This window comes from Haemorhous mexicanus, chromosome 15 (genome assembly GCF_027477595.1).
Source record: "Haemorhous mexicanus isolate bHaeMex1 chromosome 15, bHaeMex1.pri, whole genome shotgun sequence".
Taxonomy (NCBI): Eukaryota; Metazoa; Chordata; class Aves; order Passeriformes; family Fringillidae; genus Haemorhous; species Haemorhous mexicanus.
In genome coordinates, this window is record NC_082355.1 from 1,826,433 (window position 1) to 1,849,637 (window position 23,205).

Sequence of the window (23,205 nt, forward strand, 5' to 3'; positions counted from 1 at the left end):
ACACCCAGCTGGGAGGGCCCGGCTGCAGCCAGCGCTGCCGTGGGGAGTCCCTGAGCTCTCCCCAGGGCTGCAGGAGGTCACACCGAGCCCAAAACACGGCATGATGTCCCTGAGGGGACACTGGGCACGGGGGAAGGGCAGGGACAGACATTCCTCTTGCAAAGTTCAGGACAAGCTCCTTTGGGATGATGCTCTGGTGCCAGCAGCTCTGCCCTTCCTGGGGCAGGGTGAATGCACCTCACACCCTGAAATGCACGGATATGGGAATATCCTGAGCTGCCAGGATCAGCAGTGCAACTCCTCACCCTGCACAGCCTCAAAATCCCACCCTGGGCATCCCTGGAGTGCTGCCCAAACCCTCCTGGAGCTCTGGCAGCCTCAGGGCTGTGCCCATCCCTGGGGAGCCTGGGCAGTGCCAGCACCCTGCCTCTGGTCCTCCCTTCCTCCTTCCCATGCCTCAGGCATAGCCTCACTTCCCTGGCTGTGTCTGGGACAGTCTGGAGGCTGCCCTGGCTGGTGGCACTGAGCTGCTGCCCTGCAGTGGTGGTGACAGGAGCAGGGAGGGTTCCTGGGATTCCCACCCCAGTGCCAGGGAGGAGACCTCAAATCCCAGCTCTGGTGTGCCAAAGGCTCCAGACCCACACGGATCCATCCAACACACACACAGAGCCAGTTTTCCCATTTTCCACTTTCCCAGTTTTGCCATTTTCCAGTTTTGCAGTTTTCCAGGAGGGTTCATTTCCTCCCCTGGCTGAAAACAATGCAAGAGGAGCAGGACTCAGCATTTCTGAACACGAAGCGCTGAGTTCAGCTCAGTTCAGCCCCAGAGCCCTCTTAACCCTTTAGCTGTGGGATGGAGCAGAATTCCCAGGGCAGCAGCAGCAGCTTTGGATTGCCTTGTGTCGAGAGAATTCAGAAAGGGCTTGGAGGTGGAAGAAAATTCCTGAGGGAGGGCAATCCATGAGGAGAACAATCTGAAAGCCAGGCCAGTCTGGCTGCACTCAGGGACTGGCCACACCAGTTTGGCTGTGAAAGCCTTGAGATTTCTGTGTGTCCTCAGCCACGCATGAACCCCCCCTTCCCCAGTGCCCCAGCTGCCAAAAAACCTGGGAAAATGCTGTCCCAAGGCCACCCTGCCTTGGGATGAAGGGACATGAGGGACATGGAGCTCCTGGAGGCAGGTTCTCCAGGTGAGCAGCCCGAGGAGTCCTGGATTCCTGGAGAACCTGGAGGGGGCAGGTGCTTATCGCTGCTCTGTGCCCATTTGCACAGGGTGACAGCAACGGCAGAGCTCTGGAATGAGGAAATGTCCCCGAGGAATTGTCCCCTGTGCTCCTGCCAGCGGCCCAGCCCTCCCCCACTGGGATTTCTGAGGGAGGGAAGGAAAGCTCTGCTCCATCTCACACCCAAGTGGGTACCAGAGGATCAAACCATGAACCAAGAGTTTCTTTGGCCTCAAACAAAACCTTTCATCTTTTTTTGTTTGCTTTTTCCTCCAGCGAAGCTGGCTCTGGGCTGACTTCCTCTGCTTTCAGGTTCAGTGTGAAATAACAAGCCGAAAAGCCACGAGGCTTCGGTTTTGAACCTGCCAAGGAAAGGCCGACTTCAGAAGGAGCAGAAACGTCGGGAAAGCTCGGTGTTAACTGTTTCATCGTTTCCACTTCGGGAAAGCTCCCTGTTAACTGTTTCATCGCTTCCAAGAGGAAAAACCTCCCCGTGATTCCTTCTGCCTCGGACTTTAGCACAAATACTGCTGGGTCCACAGATCTCTTGTTCTGTGCGCCTGTATTTGCATTTTGCCAGGGAAGAAGGGGGGGTCGGAGCTGGGATTCCAGAGGGAATGCCTCTCCCGGGATTCTGCTGCTGCACAGCCCCAAGGACTGCCAGCAGGACACAGGTGAGGCCGGGAGAGGCTGCTCCTGCCAGGGAGGGGAGACCCCCGAGCTCGGGAGGGCACAGGGTGCCCATGGAGCCTCCCTGGAATTGTTTCCTGCCCAGCCGGGCGAAGGAGGCGCCTGGGAATTGCGGGAGCCGCGGTGCCGTGTTTATAACCCAGCCCTGGGTAACTCATTGACCTCTGCTGGGAAGCGGAGGTTCCCAGGATGATAAGGAGCTCTTGGAAGGAATTCCTCCCCTCGTGTGAGGGAGTGGCAGCGCTGGGCACGCTCGCAAACACGTCCGCAGCCCTGGCAGCTCCATCCCGGCAGCGCAGCGCTCCCTCGGGGCTCGGAGAGGTTGGAATTGGATGCGGGAGCTCTCTGGGAGGGAAGCGGAGCTGGGAGCAGGTCAGTGGAGCCGCTGTGTGTCCCCGGGACTGTCCCCTGCCCTTTGGCCCAGCTGGGCAAACCCAGCCGGGAGCTGGTGCCGGTGGCTGGAGCGATCCAGCACCTCTGGAATTCCCGGCTGGAGTTGGGGGCTTTGGCGCTGCCTGGCTCAGGGGCTCAGGGATGGGCACGGAGGGAGGGACAGGAGGGTTTGGGTGCTTTGGGACCAGGGGCTCAGGGATGGGCACGGAGGGAGGGACAGGAGGGTTTGGGTGCTTTGGGACCAGGGGCTCAGGGATGGGCACGGAGGGAGGGATAGGAGGGTTTGGGTGCTTTGGGACCAGGGGCTCAGGGATGGGCACGGAGGGAGGGACAGGAGGTTTGGGTGCTTTGGGACCAGGGGCTCAGGGATGGGCACGGAGGGAGGGACAGGAGGGTTTGGGTGCTTTGGGACCAGGGGCTCAGGGATGGGCACGGAGGGAGGGACAGGAGGGTTTGGGTGCTTTGGGAACTGACAGGAGAAATGGGTTTGGGACAGGGGGTTTCGTGCCAGGTCTGGGTGTCAGCCCTGCAGAGCTCTGGGGCTTGTGGCAGCTCTGTCCCCGAGCCGAGGGTGCCTGCAGAGCCACTCTCACCCATTCCTGCAGGGCAGGGGAGCGTGGCTGGCCCTGGGATTGCAGAGCCCCTGGAGAGCAGGCACAGGCAGAGAACCCCCTCTGGAACAGGCTGAGATCCCAGGAAATATTCCAAACTTATCCCTGGCTTTTCCAGGGAGGCCAGGCTGCAGCAGCAATGGGGGCTCTCCAGGGGAGATATTAGGATTTGTTGGGAAGCAGAAGGGTAGGAAGTGGAGTGAGAGGTTTTCAGCTCGCTGGCCAAAAGGCAAATTCCAGGTCAGGTCAAACAGGAGGTGACACCTTTGCTTGTACAGGGATGAGTTTGGTTGCTAAGTTGTCAGGTAGACTTAAAAACAAAAAGATATTTCACAACAACAAAGGAAGACATTAAAAAATTAAAACATCCATTTTGTTGATTAAAAAAAAAATTCCCCTTTGTAGAAGAAATTTATGCTAATTGGTGAGCAGGAACTGCTAAAAGCAAGAACATTATGAGGAAAGCAAAAAGCTTTGTTTATAGACACTGCCCTGCTCGAGCTCTGAGCACTTGGACAGCATGGGCCCAAAGCAGCAACACCTCTTGTGTAAAGTGTGCCTGGATCATCACAGAATTCCATCTGTGAGCTCTGAGCACAGGCAGGCTGCATTCCCCCTCTGATTCCTGCACCTGGGTCAGCTGGGGAGGTTTTAGCTTTGCAGCTTCCCAGGGTTGGTGAGCAGGGACCAGGCTCTGCCTTTGCCCAGAGGGAGCAGCGCTGGCCAACCCAGCACTGCCCTTCCTGCAGCCCCACAGCTCTGGGTGCAAAGCCCTGGGGCTCAGCAGGAGGATGGAGGGGATGCTCCCTTCTCCAGACCAGCCCAGCATTTGGGGATCTGGATGAGGAGTCCCCACTCCTGCAGCCTGCTCTGACAGTGTGCCCTGAGCCCCTCTCGGTGCAGCCCTCCCTGCAGAGCTTTGGTCTGGCTTCCCTTTCATGTGGAAGGTGCCAGCCCCGTGCCAGGTGGGTTCCATCCTGCCATTCCCACAGCCAGGTCCTCCTCAGGCTTTGCTTTAGGGGCACTGCAGTTGTGCCAGGCATGGGAATCTGTCTGCTGAGAAATTCCCTCTCTGGATCATGGAATCATAAAGACCATCAGGTTTGGGTTAAAAAGGACTTTAAAATTTACCTCTGTTTGTGGCAGGAACACCTTCAACTGCACCAGTGTGCTCAGAGCTTCATCCAGCCTGGCCTCAATCACTCCCTGGATTAATTATTCCCTGGAGTAGTTCAAGTATTCTCTTGAACTCTGGAGAAGTTCAAGGCACTGCCAGGGCCTGGGATGCAGCCTGGGAGAGCCAGCAATGCTCCTGGAGCACCCCCAGCACATAAATCCCTGCAGTGGTGGCTCTGCCTGGTTGCTGGAGTAAAAACCCATCCCTAAAACCCCTCCCAGCCTGCAAGTTCTCTCCCTAAACCCCTTTGGGTTTTATTTTGCAGGGGCTGTGTTGCTGTTGCCCAAAGATGCTCTGCAGACCCCTCACAGCCCAGTGAGCCCTCCCAGCCACCCCAAATCCCAACCCTGAGGGCTGGGAAGCTCTGAGGATGTGAGTGAGGAGGGAATGAGGCTCACCCTCATCCTGGGATGCCCAAGGGATCCTGCAGGGCAGCCAGCCCGTTCCTGCTGCTGTTGGATGTGGGGTTTGGACAGCGCTGCCCCCGGGGTGCCCACAGTGCCTGGGCTGCAGAACTCACCTGGATGCAGCTGGCAGAGATGCCCGTGGTGCTGCCAGCTGCCCCCACGGTGACACAGGAGAAGCATGGGGCAGGGAGGAGGTGCAGGATCACAGCCAGCCCCAGATGGAGGAGGCTGGATGGGCCCCAGCTGGACATCCCTGCAGGTGAGGAACAGCTCTGCCTCTGCAGCTGGGGGAGATCAGCTGGGAGCTGGGGCAGGCTTGGCAGAGCAGAGGAGGAATGGCAGGAATGTGCCATGTGGGATGGGCACTGCCCTCCTGGAGGCAGAGAGCAGCAAAGGAGGCTCAGGGGGCCCGTGTGGCTCTGCACAGCTCCCTGCCAGGAGGGGACAGCCAGGGGGCTGCTCCCAGGGAACAGGGACAGGCGGAGAGGAAATGGTCCCAAATTGCTCCAGGGAGGGTTTGGGTTTGGTATCAGGAAGAATTTCTCCATGGAAAGGCTTGGCAAGCACTGGCACAGCCCATCCAGGACGTGGTGGAGTCCCCATTTAAAGGACATCGATGTGGCACTTAGGGACACGGTTTAGTGGTGCCCTTGGCAGGTGTGTGGCCAGACCTGGTGCCCTTAAAGGCCTTTCAAAGCTCACTGCTGCAGTGACTCCCTCCCAAGCCCTCCCCTGAGCCCGTGCCCGCCGCCCCCGCGGTGGCAGTGCCCGCTCAAAGGGGACATTGTGCATTGTGGCCGTGCCCAGCCGCGGTGCCGGGCGGGCAGCGAGCAGCCCTGCCCCTGCCAGCCCTCTGCCAGCCCTCTGCCAGCCCACTGCTGGTGTCACTGCACACATGGGCTGCTGCCTGGGGACCCCCTGGCACCAGGACCTGGCGCTGGGATGCACAGGTAAGGTGTTGTGGGGCTGCAGAGCTCCTTCCACGGGCTGGGAGCCTTGGGGACACCCTGGCACTGAGCACTGGCACCTCGGGCCATTTCCTCTGGGATGGCTCCTGGCACTCTCTCCTCTTGGATTGGGGCATGTGGGGAGTGTAGGGTGTTTTTGCCAGGGAGGGGACAGGGTGGCTCTGGGGCTGGTTTATTCCCATGCTGTTGGTGTTTCCCTTCCCTGCCCAGGCGCCCTCCAAGCACAGCCCTTGGGGTGCTGGCGTCCCCCAGGGCACCATTCCTGTTCCAGGGTGTCCCAGGAGCTGGAGGAGGGACATGGCTCAGGACCAGCCACGTGTAGCCCGGCAGAGCCAGGGCCAGGAGGTGCCCTGAGCACCCAGCCCTGGAGCCAGGAGTGCAGCCCTGAGTGCTGGGACCTGGCTGGGGCTGGGGCTGTTTGCTGCCCACTGGTACAAAATATTTTGGCACTGAGGAGGTCAGTGAGTCACTGGCACGGCTGGGAACAACTCCCCAGCTGCAGTTTCAATTGGTCTCTTGAAAAAAAAAGCTCCCAGTTCCGTTTCTGAGCCTGGCTCAAATGAAAATAAACACTGAACCCGTGAGAGCAGCCAGAGCGAGCCCTGGCTCCGGGGACCCATGGACGGGCTCTGTCCTGCTGCTGGCAGAGGTGGCACGAGCAGTGTCCCACCTGCCACCTCCTGTGGCACATGCCAGGGACACCTCTCAGGCTGGGAGGATTCTGCCAGGGATGCGGACGCCTCTGCCCCCGCTCCGTGTTCCCCAGGTGAGGAGTGTGAGTCCTGCTGGCCCCGCCCTCCCGAGCTCCTGCCCCGCGGGGACCGCCTGCACCGCCGGGGACAATGGTGGAGGGACACGAGCATGGCACCAGGGACACATCCCCAGGACATGGCATCAGGTACCCAACCACAGGGCATGGCACCAGGTACCCATCCCCAGGACATGGCATCAGGGACACATCCCTAGGGAATGGCACCAGGGACCCATCCCCATCCCTAGGGAATGGCACCAGGGACACATCCCCATCCCCAGGGAATGGCACCAGGGACACATCCCCATCCCCAGGGAATGGTACCAGGGACACATTCCCATCCCCAGGGAATGGCACCAGGGACACATCCCTAGGGAATGGTATCAGGTACCCAACCCCATCCCCAGGGAATGGCACCAGGGACACATCCCTAGGGAATGGCATCAGGTACCCAACCCCATCCCCATCCCCAAGGAATGGCACCAGGTACCCATCCCCATCCCCAGGGAATGGTACCAGGTACCCATCCCCATCCCCAGGGAATGGTACCAGGTACCCATCCCCATCCCCATCCCCAAGGAATGGCACCAGGTACCCATCCCCATCCCCAGGGAATGGTACCAGGTACCCAACCCCACCCCCAGGGAATGGCACCAGGTACCCATCCCCAGGCTCTGCGGGCACAGAGAGGGGAGGAGGGCAGTGAGGAGTGCAGCAATGGCAGGAGCCAGCTCAGATTTAGTTCTGCCTCTGCCGCCCTTCACTTCCCCTTCTCCATTTCCTCATGTGGAGGGGACGGAGCTGCCACATGAAATGTTGAGACTTTGTTCAATGTAGACCCTTTTCTTTCAAAGCAAAACTTATTCATGGCTTGTCCAGCCTTGGGCTGTTCTTTTATACTTGCTAGCTCTACATGAGAATTCTATTTCTTTAAATAAGAATTCTATTTCTGCATGCAATTACCAGTTAATTTGAGTGGCTGGCAAAGCTCAGTGAAAAGAACTGTAGAGCAGAATTCTGGTCAAAGAAATTACTTTAAAAAGCTGCTGCTCATTCCAGCTCCACATCTCCAGGTACATGTTTATCTTACAAATCCTGTCTGATTACTGACAAAAATTGGGGTTTAATCTGGTTATCCCTCGGCTGCCAGTGCAGCTGTGGAAGAGCAGGGCTGGAGTTGTGTGTGCCTCAGCTTTCATTAACATAATTAGCAGCTCCCATAGCAGGCCCTGAATCCTTTATGGCAATGGCTGATGATGTGTGGATCAGGGAGAATGCTGCTGGCATTTTGGATACCCAGCAGAGCAAGCAAGGGAAAAAATCTCATTTTGATTTTCAAATTTTTGAACCAAGAGTTTTGCAAGGCCTTGGCTCTCCTGTGCTGGGGAGTTGAGGCCTCCTCCAAAAAAATCTCTCTTGGGGAATCACCCTTTTAACAGATCTGCTCATTTGAGGCTCTGGCCAGGAGAAAGGAGGGGAATCCCCTCACTCCAGAGCCACTCCAGCACTGGGAAAAAAGCCCAACATCAAAGGAATGAGGGAGTTGGACCCCATCAATCCCACGGATCTCTCAAACACTGAGCATGACTTCAGGGTGGTTCCAGAGTCACACAGTCCCCAGCCAGATGTGCAGGGCTGTGCTCCCAGGAGCTCTCAGCTGAGGCAGGACATCCCAGAGCTCTGGCACATCATTTCCCAGCAGCTCTGCTCTTCCCCTCCTCTCCAGGCAAGGCTGGGCTGACAGGGCGGAGCAGCCCCGCTCCCGAGGCAGGACACGGCTCCCCAGAGCCCCCGGTGGTGCTGCTGGCTCTCAGGGACAGCTTTCCCCCAGGTAAGGAGCTCCTGGGGCACCGCACAGATTTCCTGGCTCCCCACAGTGCCTCGGGTCTCACCTTGGTGCCTGAGGGATGAGGACGGGCTGGGCTTGGGCTGTGTGAGCATCACAGCCAGGCTGGATGTGCAAACCCAGGGCACCACAGGGAATATTTCTCTGTCTGCTCTGGGGGGCCCTGACCCCCAGGGCAGCTCTGACTCTGACCCTCATTCATGGAGAAAGTTTCCCAGACTTCAAGATAGACCGGAACCCACAAAAGTGTGCCATAGATTGTAGAGAGCAGTGCAGGTGTGTCACTGGGTGAGAAATTGAGGGTTTGGGATTTTTAGTGTGTTGTGGATGGAAGCAAGATGGAGGGCACAGGGTGTGGTCCTGAGTTTCTTCTTCATGCTTCTTCTTCCTCCTTCTCCATGGTTTTGGGTGGCATTCTGTAATTGGGCAGGAAAGTCCCCATTGCGGGCTCTGTGGGATCAGTTATTGGGTTAAAAGGGAAAATAATCCAGGTGTCAGCTCTTAATTGGACAGTTTAGTCTTAAAAGCCCTTGTACCAAGAGATTGTTGGCCATTTTGTGCCTTCTAATGAAAGGTTGCAGAGCTCACAGCAGTGAGACTGTTTTACTGATAAATAACAAACACCTGAGTCCCAACGTGAACTACTGCCTCAAGTGCCTTCAATCCAGCCCCAGAGAAATCCACAGCTGGAGGCTCTGGTGGCCCTGGCAGCGTGGCAGGGGTGGCTCTGGGTGCCACAGAGCTCCTCCTCCCCTTCCATCCTCCTCTTTTCCCTTCCAAGAGCTCTCGCTCTCCTTCTCCGTGGAGAGCCGCTCCTGCCGGCGCCGCAATGCCCAGCTCCAGGAGGCTGCCAGGAGGAAGCTCTGGGCTCTGGAGAGCGATGACAGAAGTGTCTGTGCCCTCTTCAAGGTACAAACCCCGTGCCAGCATCCTGGCATGCTCCTGGAATGGTGGGAGGTGTGCTGGGGTGCCAAACCCAGCTGAAGAGTTCCTCCAAGTTCATCTTCCCCATCATTCCAGTCCCCTCCAGGGGGCTCTGGAGGGGACTGGAATGATGGGGAAGATGAACTGATGGCAAGTGAGAGGCAAAGCTGAGCCTTGTGTTGTTTTGGGGGATCTGAGCCTAAATAGCCAGGAATTCACAGGGCTGGGATCACCAAATCCATGTCCCTACTGGAGAGGACAGCTCTGGACGGGCACAGAGTTCTCAGACTGGGTTTTATATAAACAAATCCCAGCTACAGAGAGGATGCCTGGACTGAACTCTCCTTCCCTGCTGGATTTCAAGGCTCCAGGAGTGTCCCTTGATGCTGCTTTGTCTCCCCTGTGCAGGAGCTGTCAGCCAGGCTGGTCTGCACGCAGGCACACGAGGATCGCTTCCTCCTCACCTTCAAAACCCTGGAGGAAGTCTGGAAGTTTTCCACCTATCTGACTTTAGGTAATGTTCCCAAGGTCTAAACAGACAGTGTGAGGAGGGTTTTTGGAGAAGGCATTGCCTGACACTACAGAACTGCAATGTTCAGGGTGGGCAGTGAGAAATGAATTAGAAAACTTTGCAGTCTGTTGTTTATGAAATCTCTGTTTGGGTCAGTGAGAATTGGGGGATTCCTTTTGGGAAATTTTGGAGACAAAATTAGAAGCTTTTGCCTGACATTTGGAATTCCCCAAGACCCTTCCTGCTGCCCAGAGAAGGAGGTGCTGATCCTGATGCCCCTCTTGGCTTCTCAGGGTACGTGGGGACCTGCCTGGAGCAGCTGCTCTTTGCCCAGGAGTTCTGGCTGGACTGTGCCCTGGTGGAGGACACAGAGCTCAGGGTCACCGTGGATGAGGAGCACCTGGCCACCATCTACATGGATCTGCTCCTCCAGGAAGGTGTGATGGGAATGCACATGGGGGAATTCCTGGAAATCCTCCAGCAGGGCTGTGCTGGAGCCCCTGGTGCACTGACCCCACCTCTGACTCTCTCTCTGCAGGGAACTTTTTCTGCAGGGCAGTGCCGGGCATCCGCAGGTTGGAGCAGGAGGGAGAGGAGGGTCTGCAGCTCTGCAGGAACGAGCTGATCCATGTGAAGAGTGCTGGACAGGATTCCAAATGGGAAGGGATGTCCCTGCTGACGGGGCAGAGAGGCGTGGTGCCCGTGACTGCTCTGGAACCAATACCTCACCCCTTTTACCAGTAAGTGGTGAATGAAAGAGCTCAAACCAGGATTCTTTCCTGATCCTGGTGCATGGCTGGCACCCAGGCTGGCTGGGAAACTCCTCCTGCCTCTGGCAAAGGGCAAGAGCCTCACAATGCCGTGAGGATATTTCCAGGAGGATCCACATTAGGCATAAAGACTGGAATCAATGCATTCTCTGTCAATGGGACACAGCAAGGACATGCTCCTACTTCAGATGTGGTTTTTGTAAGATATTGATTGAGGTCACACATGAGGTTATCTCTGATTAACAGATGAAGAAGTGGCAGAAAAAATTCAGGCAATGCCAGCCAAAGTGGGACTTAACATTTGTCACCTGGCTGAGCTTTTTACTTGGAGAAACCTTTCCTAAAGATGGCAGATTTATCCTGCTCCTCCCCTGTGGTGTGACACCATCCTTGGGCTGCCCTGAGCAGTGCTCACGAGGACCACTGAGGTCCCTTTTGCCTTGCAGGTGGTTCCTGAGGAATTATGCAGTGAGCTTTGGCCTCTCCCAGGAGATCAGCGGGACGAGATCTTGGGCCATTGGTGAGTGACACCTGGGCAAGGCACTGTCCCAGGCTGTGCACAGAACCTGGGTTTGGCCACAAATGGCTGCAAATCCATCTGTTCTTCTGGGACTGACCCCACCACAGGGGCTCTGAGGGAATGCTGCATCTCTGGACTCTCTGGAATGCAGATCAGAACTTGCAAACCGTGTTCTGAGGGACACAGAGAGCAGAGAGCTGCTGGTGACACCCTCCTGCCGCTGGCTTTTCCCTGTCCTACTTCAGTTTTATGGTTTTTTCATTCTTTCAGGGGTGAGGTTTCAAACCATGAGGTTCCCCTTGTGCTGACATGAAACCTGTGCCCTCCACCCAGCCCTTAACCCCAGTCCAGTCCAGTTCAGAGCAAGCTGGACACAGGATGTCCCTGCAGCTGGGACATTGTCATGTAGGGATGGACATTTGCACTGGATTTCACTCCTGGCAAAGATAAGATAGGACAGTGTCTGTGAAAATCCATATTTCCAGTCACCTTCCAGGCTGCAGCTCAAGAGGGGTGGAGTTTATCCAACCCTCTTTTATTTTGGATTATAACCCTCTTCTCAAGGAGAAATGGCATAGAGCTGGGCCCAAGATCACAACAAATCTTAGGGGAGAGAGGGGCAGCCTTCTGCAGCTGGAATCATGGCCTCTCCCTGCCCAGGTCTCTTCCAGTGAGGAGGTTTTAGCAGGGATCCCACTGAAATTCCCTTTTTTGCCTTGGTTTCCCAGTCAGAGGCAGGTGCATCGCCACCAAGGACCACAGAGGAGCAGCGTGGGATGAGCTGAGCTTCTCCAAAGGAGACCCCATAGAAATCATTGGATTCTTCATCCCTGGGCTGCCCTGGTTTGTGGGCAAATCCCTCAGCACCAGGAGCATTGGCTTCGTTCCCACCCGACACGTAAATCCCGAGGCTTGCGAACCTCTGTGAGTTTATTCAAATTAAATTCTGGTCAAAAGGGAGGGGAGGCTCCAAATCTCACCTCAGGGCTGTGTGGGAGCCTAGGGCAGGTGATTTCCTTTGCAGGACCTTCACAGAGGGTGGGTTTGAGGTGTGAGCAGAAGCGTTGGCCAGGCTCTGCTGCAGCGCTGACAAAGAAATTGCATTTCACCTGCCTCAGGTGGTTCTTGGAGAGGAACAGATCCAGCCCTGGGCTAATCTGGCTTCCTGCAAGGTGGTTTCCCAGTTTGTCCTAGAAATATCTTCAGTTTGTAGCTCTGAGGGGCTGGGAGCCTGGCAAGGGTGGGGAGAGCATTCCCTGCCCAGGAAAGAAATCCTGCTCTCCTTCCTCCTGCCCTGGGTGTGGAGGCCACTGGCACAGAGCAGAATTCCACACCCTCCCAAGGACCCAGTGAGAGCTGTCCAGGGAGGGAGGGTGGTAAATCCCACCCTGACTCAGCAGCTGTCTCTGGTGGTGGCTTCCACTCGATGCCCATCCCAAAAGGCTTCTCCAAGAGTGTGTGTAGAGGACAAGGTTTTAACCAGGGTCTGCTGGGCTTTCCCCTCTCAGAGTCACTCCAGGTGAGTTGTAGCACTTTCCTCTGACACTGCAGAAGGGACAGAGCAGATCAGGTGGTGTTCTGTGGCTTCTGGATTCCAAACCAGACCAACAGGTCCTTTCCTCTGGTGCCTTTCTGTTCCTTCATGGAGAACCTGGATGGGGAAGGTGTCCAGAACCCTGTGTTCATCTGCAACACAACTTCTGTGGTGGAAGAGAAGGGATGGGAAAACTTCCCCTCCCATCCCATCCCATCCCATCCCATCCCATCCCATCCCATCCCATCCCATCCCATCCCATCCCATCCCATCCCATCCCATCCCATCCCATCCCACCCCATCCCATCCCATCCCATCCCACCCCACAGGCCAGCTGCAGTGTCAGGGGCTGGGCACACGCTGACTCTTTTCTCCTGCCCCACCCCAGGGGAAAGGGCTTTGTGTTCCTGAGTGAAGAGGAGAAGTCCCCAGTGCTGCACATCCCCTGCAATGGTGACGAGCAGCACTTTGCCACCCTCCTGGGGGACCTGGCACACACTGACATCACCTCTGTGTACAGGCTGGGTGAGTGTCCCCTCCCCTCATATCCCAGTCCCTGCATCCCCAGGGAGAGCTGGGCAGGGCCTGGAGAGCCCCAGAACCATGGGGGTGCAGTGGTGGCAACTTCTGGGGTGGAGGCAGCACAAACCTGTGCTCAGCATGGTGACAGAGGGCGGAGGTGTCCTCAGGAGGTGACCCTGCCATACTGGAGTCTGTAGGGCCCTTCTCTGCTGCCAGGGCAGCTCCTGAGCTGGGATTCACCCTGGCAGATGCTGCTCTCCACTGAGCCTGGCCTGCAGGACCAGGGCTGGGGTTTCTGGGGGGTTCTCACTTTCTCTGTTCTGGCTGGGTGGCTTTGGGACTTCAGCTGATTTCTGCACATTGACACTGACCAAGGATTTGGGGTTTTGTTTTCTGTTTGTCTCTTTGTACAGCTGGGTTTGAACCCACAGCCGTGTTCCCACAAGTGCCACCAGGTGAGTATGAGGAGGAGGCAGAGGGGGAGGCTTTGGTGATGGCTTCTGAGGGTGAATTTGGACAGGAGGAAACATCAGAGAATGGTTTGGGTTGGGAGAAACCTTCAAGGTCATCCTGCCCCACCCTCTGCCACGGTCAGGGACACCTTCCACCATCCCAGGTTTCTCCAAGCCCTGTCCAACCTGCCCTTGGACACTTCCAGGGGTGGGGCAGCCACAGGGAAGAATTTCTTCCTGATCCCACTGTGGTTTCCCTGTCCCTTCCAGAGGCTGCTCTTCATGGCAGTAAAGAAATCCAGGTGCTCCAGTCTTGGGAGGAAATCAATGACTGGGCTACAAGCAGCACCTCAGAGCAGTCCAGCCCAGGCAGTGAAACAGGTCCTGCCACACTGGAAGATGTTCTCCTGGAGAAGCTGGATGACTTGGATTATCCCAAATTCTTCATCGACCTCAACGCTGGCCACATGGAGGATGCTGATGTCTTTGACCCCATATTGACCTTCCTCAACCAAGACAGTTTTGTGCCCAGCTTTCAAAGCTTTTATGATCTCAGCTTTTCCTTTCTCCACTCCACTTTTTATGGCTTCTCTGATGAGGATGAACTGGTCCTGTACCTCGAGACTTCCCGGAACTGGGCCAAGAGGACTCGCTCAGTTTGGGCTCACGTCAGGCTCTGTTTCCTCTTGGGTAAGCTCTGCATCAAAAAGGTCAAGTTCTCCCAGGCCCGGGTGTACTTTGAGGAAGCCATGAGTGTCCTGGACAGGGGCTTTGGGGACCTGCCCCTGCTGGCAGCACTGCACGGGAGCCTCGCCTCCATCTACCTGAAGCAGAACATGAAGCACAAGTTCTCCTCCCTGCTGGGGAAGACGGTGACCCTGCTCGTGTGCCTGCCTGGCCGCTCCTTCAGCTCAGAGAACGAGCTGGAGCTCCTCACCTACATCCTGAGGGAATCCATCGCCGTGGGCAACGCCCCGCTGGAGGCCCGGATCTGCTTCCTCATTGTCAAGCTCTTCCTGCAACTGGGCAGGACCGAGGAGGTGCTGCCCTTTTTGGAGCATCTCCAGTGTCTCAGCACCACCTGGCTCAGCCCAGGCAGCCGTGCTGGGCCCCTGGATGCCGCTGCCACCTTGGGCTACCTCTACGACAAGAAGTGCCTGCCGAACATCGCGCTGGCCTCCGTCAGGTCCTTTGTGCCCAGCAGCACCAAGGGGACACCGACCCCCATCTGGCGAGCAGGCTTCATCCTCCAAAATGCTTCCAAGCTCCTGGGGAGGCAGCAGCTGGACAGGAGCAGCATCCCAGCAGTGGCTTGTCTGTACCTCAGGCAGGCTCTGCAGTTCTGCTGCGAGAGCAGGGCCGTGCCCATGCAGAGGACGCTCTGTGCCATCCTGGCCAGGACGTACCTCCAGCACGGGCTGCTGGATGGGGCCATTCCCTACGCAGCCAGGGCTGCAGCCCTGGCCAGGCTGCTGGGGGAGGAAGAGGCTTTTGAGTCCTCGCTGTGCCTGGCCTGGCTGTACCTGCTGCAGCAGCGGCCGGGCCCGGCCGGGCAGCTCCTGCGGCAGCTGCGGCGCTGCCTGCGCGGCGCGGCCTGCGAGACCCCGCGCGGCGCCGTGCACAACCTGCTGGCCATGGCCCTCGCCACCCAGGGCCGCCTCCAGGAGGCCGCAGAGAACTTCCTGAGGGCCCTGCACAAGGCCAAGGAGGCGGGGAGCAGGAGGAACCAGGCCGTGTCCCTGGCTAACCTGGGCCAGCTGAGCCTCTCGTGCGGGGCGGCCCAGCTGGCCGAGCTCTACCTGCTGTGGGCAGTGCGGCTCTACGCCGAGCTCCAGGGCCAGCGAGAGCTGGACACGGAGCTGGCACAGGTGCTGCTGTGCCTGGCACAGGCCATGGTGGACAGGCAGAGGAGGGAAGATGCCAAACTGTGCTATGAACTGGCGCTGGGGTTTGCCCTGAAGTGGCAGAACCTGAGGAGTGAGTATAGAGGGGAGCCGGGCGGTGTTCGACCCCGCCAGGTCCCCAAACGCTGTCCCCTGAGCTGTCCTTCTCCCTTTCCCTGTGCCACACAGGTCAGCTGCACGTCACGGAGCGTCTGTGCCATTTCTACAGCAGAGTGTGCCCCGACCTGCGGGCCTGCATCACCTACCATGAGCACTGGGCATCCCTGGCACGGCAGCTGCAGGACAGGGAGCTGGAGGCCACGGCCAGGCAGGCTCTCAGTCAGCTCTACCAGGCTCTGGGCACACCTGAGTGAGTGCCTGGGCTGTGGGATCCTGCCAGAGTGCAGTGGCTCCTCTGGGGTGTCCCTCGAGCAGGGTGGTGGTGGCTCCATCTGCCCCACAGCTCTGGTTCTGAGATTTATGAGCTGTCACTGTGCTCCGAGAGGGAGCAGCTCAATGTCAACCAGAGCTGGGCAAACGTTGTCCCAGACAGAGCTGGAGTGTGGCCAAACAGAGTTTGCCAGGACACATCCAGCCTTCAGCAGAGTGACAGGGAATTCATTGCTTCCTTTGGAAGCTTATCCCAATGATTAATCACCACTCCCCAGCAAGAACAGGCTCCTTATCTGCTCTTTGAGTAAGTCTGGTTTCAGCCTCCAGCTGCCAAGGCTGCCCTTCCTATATCTGCTGTGATATTGTCCCCAGGGAGGGCCTAAAGACCCACAAGAGGTGCTTAAAACCAGTATCAGCTCACCTTTAATCCCTGCCTAACACTGTGTGGGACTGGAGAGGAGGGGAGAGGGAGAGGGAGAGGGAGAGGGAGAGGGAGAGGGAGAGGGAGAGGGAGAGGAGGAGGCTGGGACAGGCCACAGACCTTGAAGGCAATCAGATCAAAGAGTGGAGAGCCAGCTCCCAGTCCCAGAAGGACAAACGGGCAGGGCTGTCCCCAGCTGGGATGTTCACCTCCCCAGCCAGGTCACAGTGAGTGCAGGGGGAAGGTATTCAGGGAGCAGATGCCTGTCATGTGAATGGTGCTATTTAGGATCACAAAGCACCCCATTGCCTGGGCTCCCAGGACAGCTGGGGCCTGCCTGCCAGCAGGAGAGACACCAAGCAAACAAACTGCCCTGGACACTGCTGGCTCTCCCTTCCCCACAGCTGACTCCATGTCCAGCCCTCTGGCTCATGCCAATGCCTGGCCCTGTGTCCTCCAGTGACCAGGGGCTGAAAAGGGGCTTGGACATGTAGCCAGAGATCTTACAAGGGACAAACACCAGGCAGAGGTGTGGGTTTGGGTGCCAGGGGCTGTCTGGGACATGTAGGTACAAGCATTCCCTGCCTGAGCTGCCATGTGGAGCTGGGAGTGACTTTGGGACTCGGTTTAGGGAGGCAGATTGGGTTTGGAGGTGACCTGGATGAAGCCCTCTTAATCACCCAGGGGTGAGGAGCAGCCTGAGTGGGACCACTGGTGTCCTGAATTGTCCTGAGGTGGCCAAATGCCCATTAAACCTGAGCATTAACACATGGAGACATCCATGACCCTACCAGGACACCTTGCTCAGAGCTGACCATGTCCTTTCGTCCCCAGCCTTTGGTAACTCCAGCAGGAGAGGGCAGGGGGTCTGTGCCATGGGGAGGTGGCCTGGGGACAGCTCTGTGACTCCTCTGAGGTGGCTTTTTGCCTGTTGCCATCGCAGGGCTTTGAGACAATCCCTGGACTGCACCAAGCAGAGCCTGAGGATCTTCATTGACCTCCAGGAGGCTGCAAAGGCAGCAGAGGCCTGGCTGCAGGCAGGAAAACTCTATTACCTTCTGCAGGAGGATGAGCTGGTGGAAATGTACTTCCAGGTATGGGGGAGGTGGCTGGAGCTGTGCCATGCATTCCCATCACAGCCTTTTGAGGCTAGGAAACCTGGAGAGGAAAGTTCTGAGCACTGTAAACCTGCTGCTGGAAGGAGGAGCTCTTGCCTTACCCTCAGGCACTGAATTTCCTCTCTTCCTTTCCATCCACTGAGTTTAGAGGATTTTGGGGTGAAAAGAAGTGAGTTCATTGAGTCAGAAAGTGATGTGGGAGTGCCAAAAGAAGCTGGAGGTGCCAAGTGAGCAGTTCCCATTGAAATATCCATAAATAAGGGGTAAGTGCCAGGGAAGTCTTTGGAGTTGAAGACTTCTGGCACCTCTCCATCCCCAGCATTATTTTATCAGCTGAGCTGCAAAGTGGAAGAGCAGCTCCTAAAATTTGAGGTTTATTTAATCACACCAGTGTCTCTGCCTTTCCAAATGTCACTCCAGCCCCTCTTTCCTTCCAGGCAGCCATCCAGACTGCTCTGAAAGGGGACAACTTCTCCTTGGCCATGGACCTTTATGAGAAAGCAGGTGACACCTTCTTCAATGGCAGCCGGGACAGGGCCCGGGCAGTGGAGTTTTACAGGGTATGGAGCCCCCTGAGCATTCTGTCCCTGTGTCCCCACTGTGGTGGCTGGGGGGGCTTTGCCCCAGGCATGGAGGGTGGAGAGGGATGGGGTCATCCCAAGGGTGCCAGAGTAGGAGGCTTGGAGCAAAAAACCCCAGAGATCATTTGGGATTGGGAATGGGCTCCTTCCATTCCGAATCCTGGCGGTGTTAAGTATGAGCTGGTCACTCCTGGGTACACCCAGTCAGAATTCCAGGCACCCAAGAAAGGGCAGGGATGTGAAGCTCAGGCTTTGAGAGCCACGCTCTGGGATTTAAACCTCATTTTCAAGGGACTAAAACCTAACCCTGCAGTGCCCATCCCCGGCCTTGGTCCCTGTCTTGCTGCTCTGTCACGCCTCTCAAGCAGTGCTGATCCTCCAGGAACATCCTGAGCTCACCATTCTCTCTCCTTAGGGGGGAGCTGTGCCCTTGGCCAGGAAACTCAAGGCCACCCAGACAGAGCTGAGGCTGTTCAACAAGCTGGCCGAGCTGCAGATCAGCCTGCAGGGCTATGAGAAGGCTCTGGAGTTTGCCACGCTGGCAGCCAGGCTCAGCCTCAGGGTCGGTGAGTGATTTACACCCAAAAGTTACTGGCAGTTACTGGGAGTTACTGGGCAGTGGGTGATTTCTTTGGGGGGAGCCACTGAATCTCGTGGATGAGAACAAGATCCATGTGAAAAGGGGATCTCCTGCTTTTTTCCTAACACTGCTGGACCTGCTCCTACCCAAAGTCATGACAGCTTTTTATGGCCACTTCCTCTTTTTTCAGCTGTGTGACAGCAGAGCGTTTTTGTTACCCCAGAGCACAGGATGTCTGGTAAAAGCACAGGACTCAGCAGTTCCTCTCTGCCCTACTTCTGCTAAAAACTTCACCCCTTCCCATTACAGAAATTGTTTGGATGGGCAGAATGCCAGCTTAAGTGTCTGGGATGGGACCAGGCTTGTAACAGCCCCTTCCAGCATCCCTAAAAGTCCCCTGGCTGAATGATACTCCTGGGCCAATCTGTCCAGCTGTGGCATCAACCACCCTGCCCATGGCTCTGTTTTCTCTCAGAGGTATCCATGCCCCCAGGCTGCTGAGAAATTGCATCCAGAGTGGCTCAGCAGGGCTGGGGATGGATTGAGCTGGATCAGCAAGTTTTCCAGGAGATCCATGGCAGGAGCTGGTTGATCCCATCCCTCTCTTTCCCAGGGGATCCATGGCAGGAGCTGGTTGATCCCATCCCTCTCTTTCCCAGGGGATCAGCTGCAGGAGCTGGTTGATCCCAGCCCTCTCTTTCCCAGGGGATCAGCTGCAGGAGCTGGTTGATCCCATCCCTCTCTTTCCCAGGGGATCAGCTGCAGGAGCTGGTTGATCCCATCCCTCTCTTTCCCAGGGGATCAGCTGCAGGAGCTGGTTGATCCCATCCCTCTCTTTCCCCGGGGATCAGCTGCAGGAGCTGGTTGATCCCATCCCTCTCTTTCCCAGGGGATCAGCTGCAGGAGCTGGTTGATCCCATCCCTCTCTTTCCCAGGGGATCAGCTGCAGGAGCTGGTTGATCCCAGCCCTCTCTTTCCCAGGGGATCAGCTGCAGGAGCTGGTTGATCCCAGCCCTCTCTTTCCCAGGGGATCAGCTGCAGGAGCTGGTTGATCCCATCCCTCTCTTTCCCCGGGGATCAGCTGCAGGAGCTGGTTGATCCCATCCCTCTCTTTCCCAGGGGATCAGCTGCAGGAGCTGGTTGATCCCAGCCCTCTCTTCCCCAGGGGATCCATGGCAGGAGCTGGTTGATCCCAGCCCTCTCTTTCCCAGGGGATCAGCTGCAGGAGCTGGTTGATCCCAGCCCTCTCTTTCCCAGGGGATCAGCTGCAGGAGCTGGTTGCCTTCCACCGCCTGGCCACAGCCTATGACTTGCTGCACATGCACGAGATGGCCGAGGATTGCTACCTGAAGACCCTGGCCATGCATCCCCCCGTGCTGCAGAGCTCAGCAGAGGCCCTGTACTACTGCAAGGTCTACTGGCACCTGGGCAACCTGGCCCTGCACAAGCTGAAGGTGAGAAAGGAGCCCTCCCGTGGTGCTGTGGCTTGGATTAAGGGCTGAGGGTGGGGGTCACATCTGCTTTTGAAGGGGGGAAGGTGATTTGGAAAGGAGTGCTGGCACTTAGCACCATTCCAGTGAAATCAGGTGGCCCTGGGTCCTGCCTGGACCCCCAGGCTCTGCTCCAGCTCCCTCCTGCCCCGTGAGCTCCAGGGAAACCCCTTCCTAACTCCTGTCCTGTGTTTTCTGCTCAGGATGACCAGGATGCAGCCTCCTACTTCCTGCTGGCCCTGGCTGCAGCCGCCGAGCTGGGAGACCAGGAGCTGCAGGCCCTGCTCCATGCCAAGCTGGGTGCCATCCCCGGAGCCCCAGGGGGACCTGAGGGCACCCCAGGCTGTGCCACGGACCGGCCCCGGTGGCTGAGCCAAGGTGGCCACGTGGTGTGACCCGTGTGCCACCCTGGGGACACCAGTGGAGCCATCCTGCAGCGCCGTGCAGGATCTGTGTGCCCTCCAGGACCGGCCCAGGAGAATCCTGCACCACGTCCTGAGGAGCTGGAAGGGTTTGGGCTACTCCTCCCAAGCACCTGGGACCCTGCCCTTGTTTTTCAGGAGCAGGGCTGTTCCCAGAGCAGAGCTGGCACAGCCAGGGCAGGGTGAGGCCCCAGTAGCAGTGCTGGAGCTGGGGGTGCAGCAAGACTGAGCTCCTGGGGGGCTCAGGAGTGCCCTGCCCAGGATGGGGACTGGGGAGTGCTGCCATGTGCCTGTCCCCACAGCTGCCCCACACCTTGGAGCAGCTCAGCCCGACCCAAACATGTTTGGAATATTATTTACACCCGGTTTTTATCCTCATCTGCTCCACGAGGTGTGTGGTGACAACTCTGCCAAGCCCCTCTCCAGTAAAAAGCACCACCAAAGCTTTTGGCAGTGAGGGACAGAATTAGGGAAGCCAGGAGGAATAAAGGGGCTGATCCAGCCTCATCTGGAGGCTGAAAAACCTGCTCAGGGTGAGGCAGAGCCCACCCTGACCCCAGCCCGGCTCCAGAGCAGGAGCACAGGAACGGGGAGCTGCTGCAGTCCCCATCCCTGGAGGTTTCAAAACGTGGATGTGGCATTTGGGGACAGGGTTTAGTGCTGGGGGAACGGTCGGGCTCGATGACCTTTGAGGGATTTCCCGACCTCAGAGGGATTTCCCAGCCCGAGCGGCTCTCCCGGGCACAGGAGGATGCGCAGCTCTGCAGCTCAGCCCGGCTCGCCAGCAGAGAGCAATAAATGCCCATTTTTGCAGCAGGAGCGGCTTCCCTGCAAAGCCCGAGCCCGGCTCTCGCTCCAGGCTGGAGCACAAGGGAGAAGGAGAGCTTTTCCCAGCTGGTCTCTTTGCTTTGGCAACCAGTGGCCATCTGGGCTTCACAGCCAGACCCCGCTCCCAGTTCCTCCAGCTCCCTGCCCGTGCTGCCCTGCCTGGGATTGTTAAATACAGAATATTTATTTCCTCCCTGCTCTCTACAAACGCCGAGTTCAGCTTCCTCTTGCAGTCCCTTCGAGGCGTTTGTCACCGTGGCAATGATTATTTACTGCTTGTTTACCGAGCATTGCTGTGCTGCTGCCGGGCAGCCTCACACCCAGCCCGGAGCAGGGGAATCTCCATCCCGGGTGAAATCCAGCCAGCTCAGGGCTCCCCAAAACCTCCCTGCCCACCCCACCTGATGGGCTGCCTGGTCTCAGTGCAGCTGGTTGGTGCTCACCATGCCAGGGCAGGATGTTTTCTGCAGTTTTTCAGTCAGTTCTCCTTTTTCTTTTGGTCTAGATGGTCCATAAGGACCATTGCAACCCCTCAACATCCTCTGGATCTTTTCACACGCGGGGAAAAGCAGGGTGTCACACCTTTGTGCCAGGAGGAAGATGGACAGCTGGAAATCAGGCTCTGGAGAGGAGCTGGGATGGCTCTGGGAGCCCTGAGGGCTTTGTTTAAACACACAGGCTCGGTGTCTGAGCTGGCCTGACTCAGCCGAGCTCCAGGAGTTAAAGAGAGACTCTGGAGCTGCTTTGGAACCAAATGTGTCCTCCTTAAATCACAGCAAAACAAATTCGTGGTGCCTGTGGGGGGAAAAAGTCTTCCTCCTTGGTAGCATCCTTTAAAATATCATTTTCCCTGTCCCTCACCTGCCTGCCTGCTCCCACATGCTGTGATGAGTGGGATGAGAGCTCAGGGGGGCCAGGGCTAATTAAAATTCACAATACAGTGAAATTAAAAGCTGTTGTTCATGTGCACCAAGTCCTGGGTCAGTGGCCAAGGAAAGATGAGGATATTCCATCCCTGCAGCCACCAGTTTTGTGAGCAGAGAAACGTGGGGACTTTGTGCCAGAGGAGGTCACCAGGTGGTGGCTCAGCTCCTGCAGCTCCTGTCCTCCAGCCTGCCCAGGATGGGGAAGCTGTCCCTCCTTCCTGGGGCTTTCTGGGGACACTGCAGGAGGGATGCACCTGAGGGCTGCAGAGCCTGGCCAGGGCTGTGCTGCTGCTCCAGGAGAAGGCTCTGGGAAGAGAAGGAATGTGGGAACACAGGAATTATCCTGCAGAAAGCACTGACTGCCAGCGTCCTGCCCCGTCACGGCAGAAATAGGGGAAAGGGAAGGGATGGATCAAATCTCCTCTGACACCAGCGGTGCCATGGCTCGTGACTCCTGCCCCAGCCACATGTGACTGCCCGTTCCATGCCCAGGCCTGGAGTTTTCCTTCCTCCCTGCAGCCAGACAGGCTGGAAATAGGCCTGGAGGGAGCCACGTGCAGCAGCACGAGCTGCTCAGAGCAGCACCTTCCTTCCCAGAGCTTCCAGAGAGTGCTGGGAGCTGCGGGGACATCCCTGCCTTGGATTTGGTGCTCCAGCCCTTCCCCAGTGTGGCCTTCCAGGCACCAGCACTCCCAGCCCTGGCACGGTGATCCCGTGTTTGTTTGATGCCTCAGGGGGCCATTTAAGGCCTGGAGTAACGAGGGGCTGGATTTCTCTCCCATATGTTCATTCTTGGACAGTGGAAATACCACGACAGGAATAATTCTTGCATCATCTGAGCTCTGCTGTGAGCCTCCCGTGGAATGGGGAGAAAGGAAAAGCTGATGAATGGAAATGCAGATATGGATGGACAAAGAGCTGGGTTTATTTGGATTTTCGTGGAAATGACTCGTTTCTGCAGAAGTGCAGCACCCAACAATAACTCTTGTTATCAGCAGACATTTTTTCATCATTCCTTCGTGGCACTCTGGTGCTAACTGGGCTGGATGAGAGACCTGGCGTGGAGGAGCAGCTAGGCTGAGGCAGAGATAGACCTTGAGCTCAGCTTATCTCAGAGGTGGCTGCTCCTCTCTGGGCAGCATCTCCTGCTGTTGCCTGGCTCAGTAATGAGGAGTTGGTAAACACCAGCTGTTCTGCTAAGCAGAGCTGGGGGGAGTGTGTAAACTGGGTAATTTAGATTAAAAATCATTTATTTGCACAGCAA

At 57.1% G+C, this 23,205-nt stretch overlaps 1 protein-coding gene across 1 annotated transcript; it reads left to right on the forward strand.

The window, feature by feature from the left end:
- The first annotated feature begins 1,406 nt into the window (after positions 1–1,406).
- On the forward strand, positions 1,407–23,205 carry SH3TC2 (SH3 domain and tetratricopeptide repeats 2). Its single transcript, XM_059860185.1, has 19 exons — positions 1,407–2,285; positions 4,360–4,760; positions 6,236–6,367; positions 7,947–8,051; positions 8,848–8,975; positions 9,399–9,504; positions 9,795–9,938; positions 10,040–10,241; positions 10,718–10,791; positions 11,520–11,715; positions 12,714–12,850; positions 13,261–13,302; positions 13,570–15,276; positions 15,372–15,552; positions 16,940–17,090; positions 17,552–17,674; positions 18,111–18,261; positions 19,533–19,729; positions 19,969–23,205. The coding sequence occupies exons 2-19, from the start codon at positions 4,505–4,507 to the stop codon at positions 20,158–20,160; spliced, it is 4,224 nt and encodes a 1,407-aa protein (XP_059716168.1). The 5' UTR covers positions 1,407–2,285; positions 4,360–4,504; the 3' UTR covers positions 20,161–23,205.

Excerpts from the sequence above, each read along its gene's own strand:
- SH3TC2 (XM_059860185.1), top strand. The coding sequence starts at position 4,505 with ATGCCCAAGGGATCCTGCAGGGCAGCCAGCCCGTTCCTGCTGCTGTTG. Across the intron at positions 13,303-13,569 it reads GTTCCCACAAGTGCCACCAG|AGGCTGCTCTTCATGGCAGT; the intron begins GTGAGTATGAGG and ends TGTCCCTTCCAG. Across the intron at positions 19,730-19,968 it reads TGGCCCTGCACAAGCTGAAG|GATGACCAGGATGCAGCCTC; the intron begins GTGAGAAAGGAG and ends TTTTCTGCTCAG.